At 42.5% G+C, this 23,579-nt stretch overlaps 1 protein-coding gene across 21 annotated transcripts in view; it reads right to left on the bottom strand.

Annotated features, from left to right (window-relative positions):
* ncor1 (nuclear receptor corepressor 1) overlaps positions 1 to 23,579 on the bottom strand; it is a 186,200-nt gene that overhangs the window by 141,036 nt on the left and 21,585 nt on the right. For 19 of the 21 annotated variants that reach the window (XM_078422004.1, XM_078422003.1, XM_078422017.1 and 16 more), the window contains exons 4-7: positions 22,441 to 22,630; positions 15,107 to 15,286; positions 4,140 to 4,253; positions 667 to 723 (exon numbers count right to left, since the gene is read on the bottom strand). In XM_078422004.1, coding sequence (XP_078278130.1) covers positions 667 to 723; positions 4,140 to 4,253; positions 15,107 to 15,286; positions 22,441 to 22,630 — 541 coding nt within the window. The remainder of the gene's footprint in view (positions 1 to 666; positions 724 to 4,139; positions 4,254 to 15,106; positions 15,287 to 22,440; positions 22,631 to 23,579) is intronic. The other 2 variants (XM_078422012.1, XM_078422016.1) reach the window with 2 other exon arrangements.

The raw sequence follows: 23,579 nt of genomic DNA, 5'->3' as shown, positions 1-23,579 counted from the left end.
TGACAAACGCACCTGCCAGTCCTGTACCAACGAGTCACACAGCAATAAATCTATATCAACCAGTACAAAACCCCAGTATTTTATCACCAACTGTTCCCTGCAGACATGGCCCAAACTCTAACCCACGATTTTGGTATGAATTTTCAAAATCTAAATATACAACTTTGTAATCACAATTTACTGACACACAGAATTTTATTTTATTAACACAAAAAGTGAGTGAGGAATGGACGCTGAATAACGGCAAGACATCATGCTGGCATGGAGCTATTCCCACTCTTTCACGTTCAGTTGATTTCAGCAGCGACAACAGAAAGCTAGCAACGATAACCGACTATAATCCTTCTGCAATGCTCAATGCACCCTTAATCACTGGATGGCTGTAATGCAGCCTTTCACTATATACCGGTGCTCCCCTGCTTACAATGTTTCGACCTGTGATAGTTCGACTTTACGATGGTGCAAACGGCAGTGACCCGTAGCGATCTGCCGCTCGCTTCCGGCCACGTGATCGCGTGTATCACAATGCATTTCGACTTACAATAGTTTCGGTTTCCAATGGGTTTATCGGAACGGAACCCCATCGGAAGCCGAGGAGCACCTGTATACTGATATCTGGGAGAATGCAACATGTACAGTGAATATGAAGCTCAAATGTACACTTACCAGCTCCACTCTTGGGCCCAGACCTTCAAGTATTTTGTGAGCTTCCTCTGCTTTTTTCTGTTAACAAAAGTAAACGTTAACTGTTAAAGCATTGCATTTCCCAGCTATGAACTCTGTGCCACTGATTCGATGATCTATGAAAGTCAGCACATCAAACAGCTTTTAAATTGTAGGTTAAAGGGTCCCGACCCAAGTTGTCACCTATTAATGTCCTCCATAGATGCCTCCTGACCGGCTGAGGTACTCCAGCATATCGTGCCTTTTTTAAATTAACTTTTTAAGTTCTACAATCCTGGCAGCTGTAAGCAGGTTATAGAATTGCCTTGAAACCAGATATGATAACCAAAAAATATCAAGGAATTTATAAAAATGCAACCCCTTCTCCACGTTTCGGTGTAAAGAATTTGCCATTCCTAGGGCAACTTTAGCACAAGCTTCAGTTCACGCAACTCGTGATTAACTAGACGAAGGAAAAAGTCAATGTGTGGCCATTCCTAGCACAACTACCGCGATCTGTTTCCTTCAGATTCCTGCTTTTTACGGATGAACTATATTTACCACATCACTAACTTTGAAGTCATACAGAGATACAGAGCCTGTACAGGTCAGTGATTATTACCGTGAATCAGAACAATAAAAACAGAGGAGTTCAGGTACAAAGACGCTCTGCAAAATGAAACAAATACCACCCACTAAGGTTAAATTTCTGTATCTGTTGGCTTTGGAGACCAAAACATGACCAGACAAAAGCAAATCATTTTGGAAACCTGAAAAAAAAGAAACAAAGGAAAAAATTCAGCAGAATTTGTTGCGTCACGACAAAAGTCTTTAAACAAAACGGAAGTTTTTGATAGATTCACAAGATGTTCTTTGTGGTTGGTTGGGAGGAAGTGCGGCTAGAGAAAATAGGCTGTGAGGGGTGATAGATGGATTAAAACAATGAAAGGGTGGAAACTGTATGGTGAAATAATGCAATTTTAAAACAAGACAAGGAAACAAAAGATCGCCTGCAAGAGGAGACAAGAAGCAGCCATTAGCTGAAATTTCCAGAAGAAAAATTGTGAATGCATAAAATTTATAATGAAAATGCAAAAACTCTCATTATCTGATAAGGCCGGGCTCAACGTTGTTTCTAGAATATGCAGATTCAAAGACAGGTACAGTTTCTCAGTTTTGCATTTAGCTTCTTCAACACAGTGGAGAAACCCAAGAACAGTGAGGTTAGAGATGAAGGGGAACAATCAAATAGCATCTCTAGGTTCTGAGCTTAATAGTGTTCTTCAAAATGGCCACTCAATTCATGCTTTACCTCGCCAATGTAGAAGGGACCACATTAGGAGCAGTGAACAAAACGCTACATTTAAAATTTGATTAAGTTGCTATTTCACCTGTTTCCAGGTGGAACAGGGCAGCACGGTGGTGCAGCGGGAGAGTTGCTGCTTTATAGCGCCGGAGACCCGGGTTCGATCCCTACTACGGCTGCTGTCTGTACGGAGTTTGTACGTTTTCCCCGTGGGTTTCGTCCGAGATCTTCGGTTTCCTCCCGCACTCCAAAGATGTACAGGTTTGTAGGTTAATTGGCTTGGTATGGTGTAAAATTGGCCCTAGTGTGTGAGGGTAATGTCAGACCTCCCAACATTTGATTTCATAATATGGCGCGTAATGCAATTTTTCAGCAAAATAAAGTATGCTCGCCAAATGCGCGTAAGCGTTGCGCTACATTCACGTGTGAAAAACGACTATTATTTCCAATAGTCTGTAGTTCTTGGACTACATGTACAATGTCAGGCCTATCATGAGTATATTCTACTATTATAGAAAGGTTATTGAACAGAAATACATTTTACACCAAAGAAAAAATTGTTTTGTTTTGTTTTTTCTATTTTGATTTTTCCATACACATCCCAATTCTCTTGGTATTGAATAAAAGAACAATGGTCATAAAATGTATGACGAAGTTATGAAGAGTTTCATTTAAAAAACAGCACATACCTAATTTAATTGAAGACATACTTGCTCCAGTGGTCTTCAACAGCAAATCACAACGGTCCATGTCCCCCCCCAACCCTACTCCCCCCACCCCCCCTCCCCTACACCCCTCCCCACTACCCCACTCCCCTCCCACTCTCCCCCTCCCTTCCTCCACCCCCCCGACCCCCACTCCCTCCTCCCACTCCACTGCCCCCCCTCCCCCACTTCCCAACCCCCCCCCCCCCCCACCACCATCCCCTCTCAACATCAACCGGCCTCACACTCTGCAGCGAGGCCGGGCCAGCGGCGAGGCCAGGCCAGGCTAGCGGCGAGGCGAGTACAGCGGCGGGGCGTGTTTTGTGGAAATATGTGAGGCGAAATCAGAATGGCGGAAATGAAAAAAGAAAGCGGAAACTTTCCGCCAAATTCGGAAGGGTTGGGAGGACTGGGTAGTGTTAATGTGCGGGGATCGCTGGTTGGCACGGACTCAGTGGGCTGAAGGGCCTGTTTCCGCGCTGTACCTCTATATTAAACAGTACAACACAAGGAAATGCTATGGAATGGGGATTGGGTACTGGTTGACATGGAAGAATACAGTGTGCCCGAGAGGCAAAGGTCCCTTCAGGTCAGAGAAAAGATGTGGCTGGAGGTGCCAATAAATATCTACATATTTGGGCGGCACGGTGGCGCAGCGGTAGAGTTGCTGCTTTACAGCGAATGCAGCGCCGGAGACTCAGGTTCAATCCTGACTACGGGTGCTGCACTGTAAGGAGTTTGTACGTTCTCCCCGTGACCTGCGTGGGTTTACTCCGAGATCTTCGGTTTCCTCCCACACTCCAAAGACGTACAGGTATGTAGGTTAATTGGCTGGGTAAATGTAAAAATTGTCCCTAGTGGGTGTAGGATAGTGTTAATGTACGGGGATCACTGGGCGGCACGGACTTGGAGGGCCGAAAAGGCCTGTTTCCGGCTGTATGTATATGATATGATACATGCACAGAGCCATTATTTACCTGCTAACTCTTTTCAGCTGTGGTCTGCTTGGATATATTGGCAAAGAGTCTAACTGTAGCTGCCATTTGAATCGCATGTCTCAAATGCATGTATACTTCACTGTTTCTAACTTACTCGGCAGTATGGCTTTAACCCCAAGGAGATTTTGTTGGAACCAGACTATCCTTTTCGCAGATTGAACTCAGAAAACTATCCATGGATGATGAGGTATCAAGTTCGAAAGGCATCAAAATTATTATCTCAGTGGATGTGGAAGTAACAACACGTCAACTCATCTCTCACTAATACGTAAAAGTGAGCCCAGTCACCAACAATACTCAGATTGGCAGCCATTTGTTCATATAACTGAACCACCGGCAGCCCAGCGTCTGAGCGTAATTCAGTCTGTGCAAACTAAAGCCTTTCTCTCAAAACTCTCAGCACACATCGTTTCTCACTACTTGCTTGCGAATGAAACTACAAATCGAAACTCCTGTTTTTGTCCTTACCCTGTTTTCATCATAGATGATCTGGACAATACTGCGATGCTTTGCTTCCACTGGAGGAGGGGAGACGGGCTTCTCTGGTTCTGGAGGCTTGGCTGCTTCCTCTTCGAGTTGTTGCTAAGAGGCAACATAAGAGAGTCAATATTTCTTGCCAACATACACAGGCTTTGCATTCTAAACTACACCAATGCTTTTTTTAAATGAAAAACACTTCTTAAAATAAATCATTATCTGGCTCTTCTCACTGTCTTGCACTGGACGAGATATCACATCAAAACATAAATCCCTTTAATGTGTGGGGGTACGCTTCTACACAAAGTGGAGGTAAAACAAATAAAACAATGGACAAATCAGTTTCTCCAACAATCTCCCCTTGACAAGCTTAGGTTCATCTGAAACTTTCTCTCAAATATCCAGTCCAGCTGACTCTTGCTGGCCACACTGGCTCTGCCCTTATCACCAACTGAAGCTTAAACTTTATGAATGTGCCAGCTGCTATGTCCAGCATTTCTTGCAATGCAGATGCTCAACTTTTTCGACTTTACGTTGGTGCAAAAGCAATACACATTCAGTAGAAACCGTACATCGAATTTTGAAATTTGATCTTTTCACGGGCTAGCGATATGCAGTACGATACTCTCTCGAGATGCTGGGCAACGGCAGCGAGCCACAGCTCCCAGTCAGCCACGCGATGTAGGCTAATGTGAGTGTTCTGAGCACGTTTAAGTTAGGCTAGGCTAGGCTATGACGTTCGATACTCCTTGTAAATAAAATATAAAAACTTAAAATATAAAATTATCCCATAAATAATATAAATGGGGGGGGGGGGGGGGTTACAATGTTGTGGCAAAACTGAAATTACCAATAACAACATACACAATGAAAAGAAATAGGTATACAACAATGACATTTTATATATTTCTCTTAGTAGGTATGTATTTCTACACAGGGTGTAAATTCACTTGATTTTATTGTTGAAGCGCTTCGGAATCATCATGAGTAGAATTAGGCCATTCAGCCCATTCAGCCCGTTCAATCATAGCTGATCTACTTCTCCTAACCCCATTCTCCTGCCTTCTCCCCATAACCTCTGCCACCTGTACTAATCAAGAATCTATCTATCTCTGCCACTGACTTGGCCTCCACTGCCTTCTATGGCAAAGAATTCCACAGATCACCCACCCTTTGACGAAAGAAATTCCTCCTCTTCTCCTTCCTAAAATTTAATTCTGAGGCCATGACCTCTAGTCCTAGACTCTCCCACTAGTGGAAACATCCTCTCACTATTCTGTACGTTTCAATGAGTCCCCCCCCCCCCCCCCCCACCTCATTCTTCTAAACTCCAGCAAATAGTGCCCAGTGCCGTCAAACACTCATAGATTCAGACACAATAGGTACAGGAGTAGGCCATTCGGCCCTTTGAGCCAGCACCACCATTCAATATGATCATGGCTGATCATCCACAATCAGTACCCCATTCCTGTCTCCTCCCCATACCCCGTGTTTCCGCTAGTCCTAAGACCTCTATCTTTTGAATGCATCCAGTGAATCGACCTCCACTGCATTCTGAGGCAGAGAAATCCACAAATTCACAACTCACTGTGTGAAAAAGATTTTCCTCATCTCAGTTCTAAATGGCCTACCCCTTATTCTTAAACTGCGGCCCCTTGTTCTGGACTTCCCCCAACATCGGGAACATGTTTCCTGCATCTAGCATGTCCTATCCCTTTAATAATTTTATGTTTCTATAAGATCCCCTCTCATCCTTCTAAATTCCAGTGAATACAAGCCCAGTCGCTCCATTCTTTCAACATATGACAGTCCCGCCATCCCGGGAATTAACCTTGTGAACCTATGCTGCACTCCCTCAATAGCAAAAATGTCCTTCCTCATCATATGTTAACTTACTCATTCCTGGGATCATTTTTGTAAACCTCCTCTAGACCCTCTCCAGAGCCAGCACTTCCTCAGATATGGTGCCCAAAACTGCTCACTATATTCCAAATATGGAATACACTACATCTCTTGTTTCTGAATCCAGTATGAAAATGTAAAGGTTAATTTATTTTCTCCACCTCTGCAGCAAGGATGCCTCACCGTGGGTAAAGCATTGAGCTTTGAGTTTAAAGCCAACATTTTTTAGTGATTGGCCTTTCACCTTGTTAATACTCATAGCAAAGCTACGTTGAAGGGTCCCGATCCGAAACATCAGCTATCCATTTTCTCCAATGATGCTGCCTGACCCGTTAAGTTACTCCAGCATTTGTTGTCTATCTTTGGTAATAAGCCAGCATCTGTTCCTTTTTATTACAAGGAAACTGAATTGTAAAAGTAGGTTAGATGGGATAATTGGTATCTAGGGAATTAAAACATTTCCCCTCAGCACGACAACTGTCTAAGTTACAAGTGGCAGCAATTTTTGGACTGATGATCTTGTGCTATTCCATAGTATTCATGGGCACAAACTCCTGTATAGCAGGATTATAACTCCTTTTAGTTCAGGATTATGTGATGGTACACTAGGTAGTAAGACTGACAATAGTGCAGACAATATACAGTTTCAATGTCTGTCAATCAATGTATATTGTACAGATTGTCTGGGACACCTCGAAAGGTCGCTATTCATCACCATTTGTCCAGCACAATTTTTTTGTGCTAAAATCAATCTTTCACACAACCAGTGATAATTCAAATAGTGCTGAGTGATATTTTGGGAAACAACTGCCATCAGATAGTGAAATGATGTAACAATTCAGCCCAGGTTTATCTTTCAATCATTCTTGTTAATTTATTGTTCAATTTACCTATTTAATTTTTGGGGATAAATTCAAAGCACTCTCACAGAAGGATCACCTGTCAAATGCTCCTGCATATTGATTTTTACTGAATGGCAAATTAAATTCCTCGTATGTTGCAAATCATACTTGGCTAATAAAGTATTATTGTGATTTAAGTGTAACTGTTTAACATTTTCCCAAATATATATAGTGATTTTATGAGGGCTTTCAATTAATTTGCTTTAGTATCTCATACAATTACTGGTTGCATTTGAAGAAAATCTCCAGCGAGCACCAAAATAATACCTCCCATTTATCGCGTCTAAGATTTGGCTATCTTGCTAGTCATTGCACATTAATCACCAATAACAACTTTACAGTCTTTCAGAGTGTTATCCATTGCAGTTCCCCGAACAATGGTACATGTTGGAGTCTCCACATGTGTCAAATTTAAAGGTAGTTTAAAAGCTGATTGTGCAGATTTACCCTATCAAGTGTTAAAGCAATGCCTGATAAGTCCAAGATCATGTTTTGTCTTCACATTTTAGCAACAAGCAGATTAAGGAGGAAAGTTTTTCCTGTTCCACCAAAAGCACCTATATAAAATGCATTGGTGATTTTTTTTCTGTAATAGCATTGGAAGCACTTCTTTGGTACTTCTCGAAGGCATTCATTCACAAAATGCTGGAGTAACTCAGCAGGTCAGGCAGCATCTCGGGAGAGAAGGAATGGGTGACGTTTCGGGTCGAGACCCTTCTTCAGACTGATGTCAGCGGGGGCGGGACAAAGGAAGGATATAGGTGGAGACAGGAAGATAGAGGGAAATCTGGGAAGGAGGAGGGGACGGGAGGGACAGAGGAACTATCTAAAGTTGGAGAAGTCGATGTTCATACCACTGGGCTGCAAACTGCCCAGGCGAAATATGAGGTGCTGTTCCTCCAATTTCCGGTGGGCCTCACTATGGCACTGGAGGAGGCCCATGTACTTCAGTAAACTTGTAAAATTTCAAAATTGTAAAATTTAATATGCTTCAGATATTCAGCGCCTCTCTTTGTGGTTCAGGTGATCTCAAAATACTTTGCTCAGGTCCAATCAGTATAACTCATCTGAAGAAATGCCATCAATATTCAATGGTGAAAATGTAAACTGGGCCCCCTTTGGGCAAAGGAGGTCCTCCAAGGGTTTTTTAAAAGTGGGTGCAGTGCACATCTTTGTGCTAAATCTAGCTTGATGCAAAACTTCAGCTTTGCAGATTTATTTATTACCGAGAAACGCAGGGGACATCCAGGTATTCTATTTTGTTATATAATTATATATTTCTTCCGCCCTACAACTGTGACCCGCTCTTCCAATCACTAGCCCATGATCCTAACTAGCAAGTTGGTGTAGCTGTTGGGTTTTCATTTACTCACTTACAGATGTGGTGATCATAATCAAGGCCAGTTTTTTTTGTCCATCCTTAATTAGCTATCTGAAAATGGTGATTTTTGACCCAGAAACAATGAGGATATGGTTACCTTCATCCAAAGTAGGATCATGTGCAACTTGATGGGAGACCTGCCAGTGTTTGCTTTGATGTGCCTAATGCCTTTGTTCAGAGGTATTGGTGCTGGTTTATTATTGTCATGTGTACCGAGATACTGTGAAAAACATTACTTGCGTGCTATACAACCAAATCACGTTACACCTATCTCCGACCTCTCCCTCCCGTTTCTGGACCTCACCATCTCCATCACAGGAGACAGACTAGTGACTGACATCTACTATAAACCCACAAACTCGCACAGCTATCTGGACTACACTTCTTCCCACCTTTGACTCCTCCCACTTCCTCCAAACCAGAGGTGTAGCTATGGGCACTCGCATGGGCCCTAGCTACGCCTGCCTCTTTGTCGGGTACGTCGAACAATCCCTGTTCCAGACATACACTGGCCCCATCCCCGAATCTATCTCCGCTACATCGACGACTGCATTGGTGCTACCTCTTGCACCCATGCAGAACTCACTGACTTCATGCACTTCACCTCCAATTTCCATCCTGCCCTTAAATATACCTGGACTATCTCCGACATCTCCCTCCCGTTTCTGGACCTCACCATCTCCATCACAGGAGACAGACTAATGACGGACATTTACTATAAACCCACTGACTCGCACAGCTATCTGGACTATACTTCTTCCCACCTGGTCCCCTGCAAAAAGCCTATCCCCTAGTCCCAATTCCCCCGTCTACGCCGCATCTGCGCCCGGGATGAGGTGTTTCACACTAGGGCTTCCGAGATGTCCTCGTTTTTCAGGAAACGGGGCTTCCCCTCCTCCATTATAGATGAGGCTCTCACTAGGGTCTCTTCTACATCCCGCAGCTCCGCTCTTGCTCCCCCTCCCCCCACTCGCAACAAGGACAGAATCCCCCTCGTTTTCACCTTCCACCCCACCAGCCAGCGGATCCAACATATCATCCACCAACATTTCCGTCACCAACAACGGGACCCCACCACTGGCCATATCTTCCCATCCCCTCCCCTCTCTGTGTTCCGCAGAGACCGTTCCCCAAGTAACTCCCTGATCCACGCGTCCCTTCCTACCCAAACCACCCCAACCCCGGGCACTTTCCCCTGCAACCGCAGGAGATGCAACACCTGTCCCTTTACCTCCCCCCTCAACTCCATCCAAGGACCCAAACAGTCTTTCCAGGTGAGACAAAGGTTCACCTGCATCTCCTCCAACCTCATCTATTGCACCCGCTGCTCTGGATGTCAACTTATCGGCGAAACCAAGCGCAGGCTCGGCGATTGCTTCGCTGAACAGTGTCTGCATTAACCAAACTGATCTCCCGGTGGCCGAGCACTTCAACTCCCCCTCCCATTCCCAGTCTGACCTTTCTGTCATGGGCCTCCTCCAGTGCCATAGTAAGGCCCACCGGAAATTGGAGGAACAGCACCTCATATTTCGTTTGGGCAGCTTGCAGCCCAGTGGTATGAACATCGACTTCTCCAACTTTAGATAGTTCCTCTGTCCCTCTCTTCCCCTCCCCCTTCCCAGGTCTCCCTCTATCTTCCTGTCTCCACCTATATCCTTCCTTTGTCCCGCCCCCTGACATCAGTCTGAAGAAGGGTCCCGACCCAAAACGTCACCCATTCCTTCTCTCCTTAGATGCTGCCTGACCTGCTTAGTTACTCCAGCATTTTGTGAATAAATACCTTCGATTTGTACCAGCATCTGCAGTTATTTTCTTACACTGTCCTTAAAGCTGTGCACTACAATTAAAGTCAGGCTGAACAGAAACAGGCCCTTCGTCCCAACTGGTCCATGCCGATCAAGGTACCCCATCTACACTAGTCCCACCTGCCTGCATTTAGCCCATATCGTCTAAACCTTTCCTATGCATGCAACTGTTGTTAAAGTAACTGCCCCAACTACCTTCGTTGGCAGCTCGTTCCATATGCTGTGTGGAAAAAGTTTCCCCCAATGTTCTCCTCTCACCCTAAACCTGTGTCCTCTGGTTCTTAATTCCCATACTCTGATAAAAGACTGTGCATTCACCCCATCTGTTCCCCTCATGATCTTATACACCGCTATAAGATTGATCAACCCTCAGGCTTCTTCATTCCATGAAATAAAGTCCAAGCCTGCCCAACCTCTCCTTATACATCAGCCCCTCAAGTCCTGCCAACATCCTCGTAAATGTTCTCTGCACTCTTTCCAAATTAACACAATTCTTCCGATGGCAAGGTGACAAAAACTGAACACAATATTCCAAATGCAGCTCCACCAATGCCTTGTACAACTGTAACATAATATCTCAACTTCTATACTCAACTGTAACATAACATCCACCTTCGATTTAAGCCAGCATCTGCAGTTCTTTCTTACACATCTCAACTTTTATACTCAATAGGTAGACACAAAATGCTGGAGTAACTCAGCAGGACAGGTAGCATCTCTGGAGAGAAGGAACAGGTGACATTTTGGAACGAGACCCTTCTTCAGACCTTAATACCCTGAATGACAAAGGCCAATGTACCAAAAGCCTTCTTGACCACATTATCTACCCGTGACACCACTTTCAAGGAATATGTTTCTCAACTCCAAGATCCCTCTGATCTGCCAGACTCCCTGACATTCAGTGTAGGTCCTGCCCTGGTTTGACTTCCCCAAATGCAACACCTTGCACTTATCTGCATTATACTCTATTTGCCGTTTCTCAGCCCATCTGCCCAAATGATCAAGATACTGCTGTAATTTTTGATAACCATCTTTGCTACCTATGATGCCACCCATTTTTGTGTCATCTGCAAAATTACTAATAAGGACTAGCGAAGATGGAGCATCTTAGTTGGCATGGGTAAGTTGGGTCAAAAGGCCCATTTTAGTGTTGTTTTGACTAGGACTCATCTGATTTGATTGGATAAAATGCAAAACAAAGCTTTTCACTGTATTTTGGTACACATGACATGAATAAACCTAAACCTAAACAAAGCATTTTGACATCAAATATTTTTTTTGTGCAGAAAAATTGCAGAACCAGGTTTAAATCCAAGACACTTTTCAGGACCACTCATGAGAAAATATTTTATTTTAGATCAGATAGTGATAGTTTTAGTCACATTTAAAAACACAAGAGAGCAATGCCATCACATTCTTGATTTCTGTCTGGTTGATGATGAAAATGTTTTGGAGAATCAGAAGGTCAATCACTTGCCTCGAGATACCAAATCTCTGAAGTGCTCTTGATGCCACAGAATTTCAATGGCTGGTTCAATGAAAACTCGAATCAATGGCGATGCCTTCTCTCTCTGCCCTAACTCATTTCTCCGAGAATGTTGATTCTGTGGGTCTCAGCTATGGCACTGTTGAATGTCCACCATATATTATCGGGCTTTCTCCAGTGAGAGACTTATTGTCTGGTGTTCGTTGCCTAACAGTGGTATGGTGTAATAATTATTAGACATGTACCAATCCATACCAGAAAGCAGAAGACTAGATAGCAACATGGTTCCACAGGAGGACGCAGAGGGGCTTCATGAGGCAATAGACACAGGCAACAGACACAGGTAAATGACACAGGCAAAATGGATGGCAAGATGCAAGGTTATCCCTATGGTGCAAAAGTAGAGTACATTTTAAATGACGCGAGATTGAAAATATTTTGTGTTCATGGGAGCCCAAGCATTCCGGCACACAAAATGGAAGAAATTGCAAATTCAGTAAGCAATCAGTAAGGTAAACAGTTCATTGACCTGACTACAAGAGGATTTGTGTACGAGAGAAAAGTTAGAGATATCTTCTTCCAATGATTTGGGGCCATTGTGACACCAAACCTAGAATATGTTACACACAGATCTGTTCTCCCCACCCAGGAACTGGCATAATTGAAAAACAGAGTTTTCTTTGGCTGGCGTGTCCAGAAACAGGGTTAATAATTTCAAGAGAAGGGTTTAGCTACTCTGAGTACATATGTAACAACATGTCTTCACTCAAAGGGTGATGAATCTTTGGAATCCGTGACTGCAGTGGGTTGTGGAGGCTCAGATATTGAGTCTATTCAAGTCTAAGTACAAAACCTTTTAAGATATTCAAGCAAGGTGAAATTCAGATGTGATGTCATTGAAAAGCTGAGCCAGACACAATGGGACAAATAGTCTTAAGTCTGCTTCTATTCCACATGTCCACGCTCCTGTTTGCACTGGAAAAATTACAATCAATGTAGCTTCTTCTGAACAAGATTCAATCATTTCTCCCTCTTTTGCATTAACTGTATTCTATTCTATATTGGAATCACTTGAAACTTTGAATGTCACCATTCTGTAATCATTATATGTCTGTGATTTCCCCAAGATTTGTCCTCTATCTCATTCTCATCTCTGCATCGTGTATGGAGCAGGCCAAGTGAAAGCTTCCTCTTACTTCTTAATTCTAATTTTAGATACTGCACCTGAGCTCCAAAAGACATCCTTTCTCTCCAGCAATATACATCAATGAAAGTTGATTCATAGAACATAGAAGTGCTGCACAGAACAGGTTTTGCAGCCAACGATCTGTGTGCCAACCACGATGCCAAGTTCAACTGCACATTTACCTGCACATGGTCTGTATCCCTTGATTTCCTGTCTTCAAATATAACACTACAGCACAGAAATAGGCCCTTTGACCCACAAAGTCTGTGCCAAACATGATACCAAGATAAACTCATTTTATCTGCCTGCACATGATCCATATCCCTCCATTCCCTGCAAACCATGTACCCAAACACAACTATTGTATCTGCCTCCACTACCACAGTTTATCTATTCCATGGGGGAGCATAGATAAGGTGCATCGCCACAGTCTTTTCACCATGTTGGGAAAGTCTAATTCTAGACGGCAAAGGTTTAAGGTGAGAGGGGGACATTTTTTTAAAGTCCCATGGAGCAATTTCTTCCCCCACAGAGGTTGGTGCACATGTGGAATAGGCTGATAGAGGGGGTAGTAAAGATGGACACAATTGCAACATTTAGAGGACACGTGAATAAGAAAGGTGTGGAGGGAGATGGGCAGGAAGGCCTGCTGCTGTAACATATAACTGACTCTACAACTGCATTTCAAACTTTGTTCTCCCAATGGCCCTCTTTCCAACTACTTCTCCATCCTTCACTCCTCACCCATCTTGGTTCCACTGAACCACACTCTGGGCTGCCCTCTTTCAAGATGCCGTCACCTCCACTTCCACCAGCTTCTCATGCTGAGCAACAACTTTAATGACGCACACCTTGAAGATTCTTCACTTGCTGCCCTTTAGTGAGGCCCCATCCTGAAACTACAATCCTGTAAATGGTAATCTGGCCGAACATAAAATACTGGAGTAACTCAGCGGGACAGGCAGCATCTCTGGAGAGAAGGAATGGATGACGTTTTGGGTCGAGACCCTTCTTCAGACTGAACTAGCGTTTAAACCAGCATCTGCAGTTCCTTCCTACACAATGATAAGCTGGCGTTTGATCTCAGAGAGCAATGTCACTGAAGAGCTGACAAGTAAGTTGCTGGGTTACTGGATACCTGTAATATTCCTTCCCCAATCTTAAACTCTTCTACAAAAATAAACACAGATCTTAATCCTAATTTAACCTGATACCCTGGTCGCCCTGCTAGTTTCACTGTCCGTGTCCCTTCATTATCACCTCTTCCACAGCCTGCAATGGACCTCCTTAGTCATCGGTGTGGACTCAGATTTGTTCTGTACCTTTTCATATCTCTAGTTTCCTCCCCCTGACTCCCAGTCTGAAGAAGGGTTTAGACCCATAATGTCACCTATTCCTTTTCTCCAGAGATGTTGCCTGACCCACTGAGTTACTACAGCATTTTGTGCCTATCTTAGGTGTAAACCAGCATCTGCAGTTCCTACCTACATGGCATATGACATGGGCCTTGAGAATTTGAATTATATATGTTAAAAAAACAAACTATTGTGGACAATAAGGCACAAGTTGACTTTTGAACGTCCTACCACTCGATATGATCGGGCTGATGCACCAGCTCCATAAAGTTCTCAATTCCATAATCTTTCAAACATTTATCTGCCTCCTCTTTACATACCTCCAGTGATCCACCCTCCATGACCCTCAGCGTTGGAGGATTCCAGAAATCCAGCACTCTCTGCAAAAAGCAATTTCTACGGACCATTGTTTTAAATGACTACCTTCTTATTTTAGTTTTGTTTAGAGATACAATGCGGAAACATTGATCCGCTTTGGCCCGAGTCAGCGCCAACCAGCGATCCCGAACATACTAAAACTATCCTACGCACACTAGGGACAATTTATAATTCTACCGAAGCCAATTTACCTACAAACCTGTACGTCTTTGGAGTGTGGGAGGAACACGGAGCACCCGGAGAAAACCCATGCAGGTCACAGGGAGAACGTACAAACTCCTACAGATAGAACTTGCAGTCAGGATCGAACCGGGAACTCTAGCGCTGTAAGTCAGCAACTCTACCACTGCACCACCATGCCGCCTATTACTACCTCCTTATATTGTAACTATGACCCATCTGTCAAGATAGTCTCACTGGTAGAAATATCTCAACACCTGCCCTGTAATGCCCCCTTAGGATCATCTATATTTCAATTAGGATCAACCCAAATAAAACTCTTTTGCCATTTATGAAAACAGGAGTAAACTGAGCACTGTACCAATTGCACAAACTCTCAATACCTGCTTTTTCTTCAGTTTGAGGATCTGTTGCTCCACTTTGGCTATTTCCCGATCGACACGGTCCATGCTCTGGATGAGCTCCTCTTTGGATAGCTTGGAAGGAGACGAATCCTGTTCATCACCACCCTGCTGGTTGGTAGATGGGGATGATGGAACATCAACTTTCATTGAAAAGGACTCCTTAAAAATAAAACACATCAGGAGAGGGAAGACGCGGTGAGCAAGTTTCAAACAAAGAATTTCTTTGCAGGAAGCCTGAGCCAGGTGGTTTGGGACACCATTTAAGGAAATGGAAATAAAATGAGTAGAATAGAATTGAAACCAGTCACAACAATTGTTATCAATGTGACATTAATGCTGTGATGACAGGCAAACACTGGAACACAGCAAGAACACAGAATACCAAGTCACGCAATACACCAGTAATCCTTCCAGGTGAAAAAAACGACCAAGATTCAACGGAGAAGCAGGCTTCTCCTAAGTACACCGATGACATCCGATGAATCATTTCCAAAACTTTAATTTATAGAGATACGTGGATCAATAACATCACCTTGACATGCAAAAAAAAATCCAGAGTTACACAAGTATTTTAAGCAGTTTATCATATTAGTCGGAAGTTCATTGATCTCACAATCCATGGTTTAATGCCAACCTGTGTGGTAATCTTTCCACAACATTAAACTGAAGGGGATGTAATGATAACTCATGGGTAAACACTTGTTTTCAAAATGTTTGGGTAAATGGTTGATGTTTAAGAATGCAGCTTTGATGGAAGCAAATTTGCTGGACACATTTCAAGGTGGTGTATTCATTAAAATCTAAACAGATTACTTTCAACAGACTATCTCCCCACTTCTATCAGCTCCTTAATGCACATATTGGCACATACTCCAAAGAGTATCAATATGTGAACGCACCTCAACACATACAGGTAATAAAAATGCCCTTCCTTTTACTCAGTTTTTCCTTACGTTTGATTAAAGTAAAATTTCAAACCACATTAACTGCAGGTCATCAAGCTTGCATGCCCACAGCCATGCCATCAAACTTCTTGAATCATCCAAAGCAGGTTTCCTCGGAACACCATTTATAAAGTGAACAACCTCACATTTGCCATCTTCATGCTCATTCACTAAAGGCATCTCCATTGTTTTGCAAACACTCCTGCCCCTTCTCCAAACTGATTTGCACACTTCATTTTGTTAGATCAGCAAATCAAGCTACATTTCGGTCATGACAGAGAACTTCTCAAATACCTTCCTTTTAAAATTTAATAAACTATACTGCTGAAAATTGTTGAATATTTTGATAATGATGTTCGTAACTGTTTCAAATTAAGCAAATAAATAATAGTGCACTTTGAATTTATAAAATGGTAATTTAACTCATTAGTTACCACACAAACACCTTAATTCCAATGCCTGCTCTACCATTCAATCATTTATTTCACTCATGATAACATGACAGTTTCTGCTGTAGTCAGAGAGTCATACCGCCCAGAAACAGGCCCTTTGGCCCAACCTGCCCATGCAAACCAAGATCTACACTAGTCCCTGTCTGCGTTTGGCCCATATCCCTCTAAACATTCCCAACATGTACCTGTTCAAATGTCTTTTAAATGCCGTTATAGTGCTCTGTGTGAAAATATTTGCCCCTTAGGTTCCCATTAAATATTTCCCCTTTCACATTAAACCCATGTCCTCTGGTTCTTGATTCCCCTGCTCTGGGTATCTATTCCCATGATGATTTTATGTACCCATACAAGGTCGCTCCTCAGCCTCCTGCGCTCCACGCAATAAAGGTGTAGCAAGCCCAACCTCTCCCTATAGCTCAGACCCTCAAGTACTGGTAACATCCCATAAATCTGCACTCTTTGCAGCTTAACAACACCCTTCCTGTAGCAGGGCGACCAAACTGAACACAATACTCAAAATACAGCTTCACCAATGTCTTGTACAACTGTAACATAGAGGTTTCCAGTCTAATAATCCACTGATCAATCTCAAGGAATTCTTTGATGAGGTAACAAACATCAGACATGTAACGTTTAAAATCAATATCTTTGGGTTTTTTTAAAAGAAGGAAAAGGTAGTTAGTAGGAAAGAACTGCAGGTGCTGGTTTAAATCAAAGGTAGACACAAAAGTCTGAAGAAGGGTCTCGACCCGAAACACCACCCATTCCTTCTCTCCGGAGATGTTGCCTGTCCCGCTGAGTTACTCCAGCATTTTGTGTCTACCTTTGAAAAGGTAGTTAGATTGGCTGAGGGCAGAGTTGGGGGTGAACGTTGTCAAACTATCAACTGATATTGATCTACAGAAGAGTCTTGACCTGAAATGCCATCTGTCCATTCTCTCCACGGATGCTGCACGACCTGCTGAGTTCCGCCAGCAATTTGTATTTTGCTAAAGATGCCAGCATCTGCAGTTTGTTTGCATCAACTGATATAAACTGGATCAACGTTTGGATTGTTGCCCATTATTTATAGAAACAATGTGAAATCAGAAATTGGATGCCGAGTTTCGAATTTTAGGTATGTTTCCAGGATATGTAGTTCTTACTTGGGAAGATATTAAAATAATTATAAAACTGGCAATATAATTGGCAGACCAAGTTTAATATAAGCAAGTATACACAAGTGGATTGGGTAGGAATACTGAGAAACTCAAATACTCTTTGGGATAATGAACATGAAAAAAGTCTATAAAATTCTGGAAATATTCTACAGGTCAAGCAACTTCTGCAGAGAAGACATTTTTGTCTTGATTTTGAAATTCCAGTATCTACATTATTTGACTTTTGGATTTCTCCTCGGAACAAGAGTCGACATGTTCAGATAAATTTTAAAGGAAGAATTTGTGTCATAGATAGAAATACCTAAAATTAATAACACAGATTATGAAGACCATAAATAAGTGTTTGTACATTTCTGGGGAATTGAATTGAAAAGCAGTGATGTTAAATGTAAAAAGCATTAGGATTACTATAAGCAACTATAAATGTAGAAAAAAATTACAGAAGATAATACCAGAACCACTATGGTCTGTGTCCATAGCTCCCTGATAAGCGCAACACAGTACAGTGGTAAAGAAGGTATATGGTATACTTTCCTTCATAGATCGGGGCATTGAGTACAAGAATCTGGTAGTCATATTGAAGCTTTCTAGGACTTTGTTTGGTCTCATTTGGAGCATTATGTGCAGTTCTGATTCCCCATTACAAAAAGGATGTGGAGGCTTTTGGAGAGTGTAAAAAATATTTACCAGAACGCTGCCTGAATTAGAGGGTATTGGATACAAGAATTTGGACAGTCTTCGATCGTGTTCTCTAGAACTTCAGAATCTACTCCCCCCCCCCCCCCCCCCCCCCCAGGTGGAAATGTCAGACAGGAGCATAGTATTAAGGTGAGAGGGGCAATATTTAAAGGAGATGTGCGGGGCAAGTTTTTTTTTTTACTATACAGAATGGTGGATGACTGGAATGCGCTGCCAGTGGTGGTGGTGGGGCAGATATGAAATGCAGAGAATAGCAGGATATGGATCATGTGCAGGCTGGAAAGATTAGTCCAACTGGGCATCATGTTTAGCACGGACATTGTGGGCTGAGGGCCTATTCTTGGGCTGCATTGTTCTATGTTAATCAAGATTTCTACCCATCAAGAAACTGATTGGCTGAGGTGCGACATGATAGCTCTTTTAAAATTATTGAAGTGTTGATTTAAGATGCTGGACTGACTGGATCAAGGGTAGAGAAGGAAAAATGAACTTGTGGTCAAATCTATGAGGGTCTCTGATAAATCTAATGGGAAATTCAGGAAGAGAATGTTTATCAAAGTGGTGAGAATGTGAAACTCGCTCACGCAGACTAAGCTGAGTTAAACTGCTGAGAGGTATTTGATGAGAAGCTGTGAAAACAGAGGAATAAGCAGAAAGCAAAGTCCATAGACTTTGGCAGAAAAAAATTGTTTCTGTGAAGCATAAAAGATATCGCTGTCTCAGTGCAGTACATTCAATGTAATTTCATGCAAGTGGATATTTCCCCAGGTCTCCATTCTAAATCCCTCAGATTTTACTGCCTATCTCTTCCATCTTCCCATTTAGCTTCACACTCTCAACCAGAAAGTAAACTTCTATCCTCTCTCTATATCCCAATTCAATTTTAAGCCTCTCTTATCAAATGATCTCATCAACCCATCTAATGGGAACGTTCCACTTTCACATCCTCATACCAGGCCAGAGCTATCGTGTTATACCCTCAATATTCTTTACACAGAATTAAGTCTAACATAATTTTTATCATAACACCCAGTATTTTGTTAGCTTTCTTTAGGGCCTTACCCACCTGAAATGCTCCTCACACTGTAAGGAATCAGAAACCATCATATATCTTTTGTCTTCCACATCACTCAGGAGATCAGAATTAAACCTGGGTTCAATATTGGTCTATTCCCATGCAACAGATTGCACTCTGCGGTCAGGTTTCGGCAGTGAGACATCATGGCAGATTCCATGATATCCTGATGTGCAAAACTTAAGAATAAAAGGTAGTAAAACAGTCACACCACCAACACTGCAACAATAATCAGTCACCCCTCACCCACCATTCCACAAGACCCTGCCATAATCATGCCCAATGATCCATGGAACCATAACTTTACTATCTTCTGGAAGGATATAGGTGGAGACAGGAAGTTAGAGGGAGAACTGGGAATGGGGAGGGGGGAAGAGAGGGACAGAGGAACTATCTAAAGTTGGAGAATTCAAAGTTCCTCTGTCCCTCTCTTTCCCAAAAAACTAAATCAACTTTGAGATACTCAATCACGTTTATAAGATTGCACATAGAAAGTTGAACCGACTGTTTTTTAAACTGGAAAGTTTAAACTTTTATGTTATTAAACTGGAAAGTGGGGGCCCCTGTGGGGATGGTACTGGGACTGGAGGATTTGAGAAACAAGATGGGCAGTATGGATAGGCTAGGATTTTGTTTCCCTGGAGCATAGGAGGTGACCTTAAAGCTTCATAATATCATGAGGGACATAGATAAGGTGAATGTCCAGTCTTTCACCCAGTGTAGAAGAGTCTGAAACGAGAGGGCACAGGTTTAAAAGAGGGAAAAGTTTTGAAAGGGATCAGAGGGTGGTGCATATATGGAACAAGCTGCCAGAGACAACTATAGAGGAGAATACAATTACAAAGTTTAAAAACACTGAACAGGTTCATGGATAGGAGAGATTTGGAGGAATATGGAACAAATGCAGACAAACGGGACTAGCTCAGTGGACAACTTGGTCAACATCGACAAGTTGGGCTGAGGGGTCTGTTTATGTGTTGTACGAATGGGAAAACTATACCTGCCAGACAAGACTGTCTTCAAATTAAACAACAAACTGCTGAAGGAACACAGTAGGCCAGCAGCATTTGTCCATGTTTCAGGTCAAGGTCATCGACCTGGACTGAAAGAGTGGAGGGGCTGGGCAAGAGCTGGCAAGCGAAAGGTGCACCCCGGTCAGGAGAGATGGATTGCTGGTGGATTCAGGTGAAGGAGAGAAGGGGGGAAATATCGATGGAGGCTGGGTCAATCAAATTCCATCATATGCAATCCCATGTTACCATCTACCACATCTCAGTCTCCTGCCAGCTCTTGCCCCGCCCGCTCACTTCTTTATACTGGCTATCTCCCCTCCCTATCCAATCCAGATAAAAGGTAGAAACTAGGAACTGCAGGTGTTGGTTAACAAAAACAGACACCAAGTGTTGGAGTAACTCAGCGGATCAGGCTGCATCCCATGGGTTTCCAGTCGAGACATTTCATCAGATGAAAGCTTTTGACCTGAGATGTCAACTGCCCATTTCACTCCATAAATGTTACTTGTCCCACTAAGGTCCTCCAGCAGTTTGTTTTTTGTTCCAGTCTCTAGCATCTACAATCTCCTGGGGCGTGTTGAAAAGCAAAATAGTCAGAGTTTAGAGTCAGCATGTCCATGTAAGGGTAAGATTAAGGAATCTTGTTTGACAAAGGAATTTGACAATTTGATCAGAAAAAGAGGGAACCATATGTCAATGTAGACAATTGGTATTGGACCCTTACTTGGAGTTCAGCAACTAGTATAGCTATAAAAATAATTCAAAGGGCGAGGAAACTGACATGGATTGAAATTTTGAGCTCGTCCTGAACTGAAATATCTAGCTCTATTCTGTCTACAAGTGTTATCTCGGAGGTTTAGTAACAGGACACAAATCCTCCCTGGGTTCAGCTAACACTCACACTCAATGAGAATTATGTGTTATCCCATGATATTTAGCACTATTAAGTTTTAAAAACAGGAGCCATGGCCTTAGAGCAAAGGGGGGGGGGGAGATTTATATTATTGTTCCTGGGGAAGGCTAGAGCTCTATATGCCAGATAGGTCGCACCTCAACAGGGGCAAGACCAACATGCTTGCAAAAAATGGCAGGACAAAGGGATAGAGATTTTAACTATCTTAACAAGAATTGGAACAGTTCCAATCTACAGGGCAAGCTATACTAGGAGCTGAACACCTTAAAAGTACAGGCTTTAAAACAATTTGTTTAATTAGTACCTTGCAAGTCCAGCAAGGAAGAGGGCAACATTGGACTTGGTGCTGAGAACCAAGGCAAAGGGAAGTGCAGTTAAAAGATATAATGACCATAAATTTGCCACAGGAAACAGATGAAGATAGATTGGGGTAAAATGTTCCAAACTGGGAAAAAGCCAATTTTACGAGGCTGAGATTATGATTTAATAAAAGAAACAAAACAGAAAATTTTGGCAGATCAATACAAGAGCCATGAAAAGTATTCAAGGAAAAGCTGGAAAATATTCTGAACTACGCTTCTATTAAAAGAAAAGATTTGCCAATCTACACCTGCATGGATGCCAAGAAATTACAAAGAATGCCAAGGGCATTACAAAGAATGATGCTTAGTTATTTAGTATAATCATTTACTGCCAGCAACCAACAGAATAAATTATTTTAAACAATCTGTGAAATCCATACAATCCAAGCTTACTCTCACTCAGTTAAAACAGAAAAACACAAGCACTGTAAATCAAGAAAGCTGAAAATATTTTAAAAGTTCTTCAGACCCACCCAAACATAAAATGCAAGTTAGCTCACCAAGCGAGGACCCAAATATTTTGTTGAATGCTTTTCTACTTAAAAGGGTATTTTTTCCTAGGTGCTAACGAAACAACTGCGTATTTCCACGTTTTAGCTTATTCCACTCAGTTGCATACATATAGGCTAGAAGATTATATATTTTAAATGAATACACCATCTATAGTGCTGCCTACTCTAACAACCAGCACTTACCTTCTTCACCTCTGTGGGTGCTCGAAGCCCCCCTGGGACAGGGTGCACTAGGGGCAGTACTGTAGCACGCTGAAAGTGGGGTTCAGGTACCTGTTCAAGTCGTGGACGTTTGGTTTCCAGTGAATCGTGATCAGGCTGGCCAGCCACGCTATGGTATGACTGATCATAGCCACTCCTCCTCTCTTGAGGCCTGAAAAACAAATCATTTTCCCAAATGAATCAATCTCTTCATTGAAGAACTGAGTGGACAAATTAATAATCTCAAGCCCGTGTAGCATTTTAAGGTAGTCATGGAAAAGGACTAGTCAGGATCTTAAGTTGGGAGAGGGCTGATTCTAATACTACAATACAGAACCTGGTAAAAGTAGGCTTGGAGCAGTTGCTGGAGAGAATTCAAAACGTGATGAATGGGACGTGTTGAAAAGCAAAATAGTCAGAGTTTAGAGTCAGCATGTCCATGTAAGGGTAAGATTAAGGAATCTTGTTTGACAAAGGAATTTGACGATTTGATCAGAAAAAGAGGGAACCATATGTCAATGTAGACAATTGGTATCCTTGGAAGTTGATAGAGAGGATATAGGAGAGAACTGCAGTTAGGAGGGTAAAAAAGGCCATGAAGGCTTGACAGGCAGAATTCAGGAGAATCCCCAAATCTACACATGTTAGAAGCAAGAGGGTAGCAAGGAAAAGAACAAGTCCCCTTAGTGACCAACGGAAAATTTAAGTGTGGAGCCAGGAACCAGTGTGGAGTCTGCCCTAAAGAAACACTTCTTGTCAGGAATCACCAGGGAGAAGGATGTGGTGGATAAACATAGAAAATAGGTGCACGAGTAAGCCATTCGGCCCTTCGAGGCAACACCACCATTCAATATAATCATGGCTGATCATCCAAAATCAGTTACTGTTTTTTCCCCATGTTCCTTGATTCCGCACAGTATGGGGAGATATACGTTAATACTCTGGAACATTTGTATCAGGAAGGAGGAAGAGTTAAACATTAAGGTGGATAAAGCTCAGTATCTGAAGGGATCTATCCAGGAGTGCTATGAGAAGCAAGGGAGGAAATTGCTGAGACTCTGATGGAATTTTCTGCATCTTCATTAGCCTGGTGACGTAGCATCCTGCATCCTCCTGCCTAT

This window comes from Rhinoraja longicauda, chromosome 26 (genome assembly GCF_053455715.1).
Source record: "Rhinoraja longicauda isolate Sanriku21f chromosome 26, sRhiLon1.1, whole genome shotgun sequence".
Taxonomy (NCBI): Eukaryota; Metazoa; Chordata; class Chondrichthyes; order Rajiformes; family Arhynchobatidae; genus Rhinoraja; species Rhinoraja longicauda.
The sequence above is the reverse complement of the archived record's forward strand: the minus strand, read 5'-3'. Positions and strand labels throughout refer to the sequence as shown.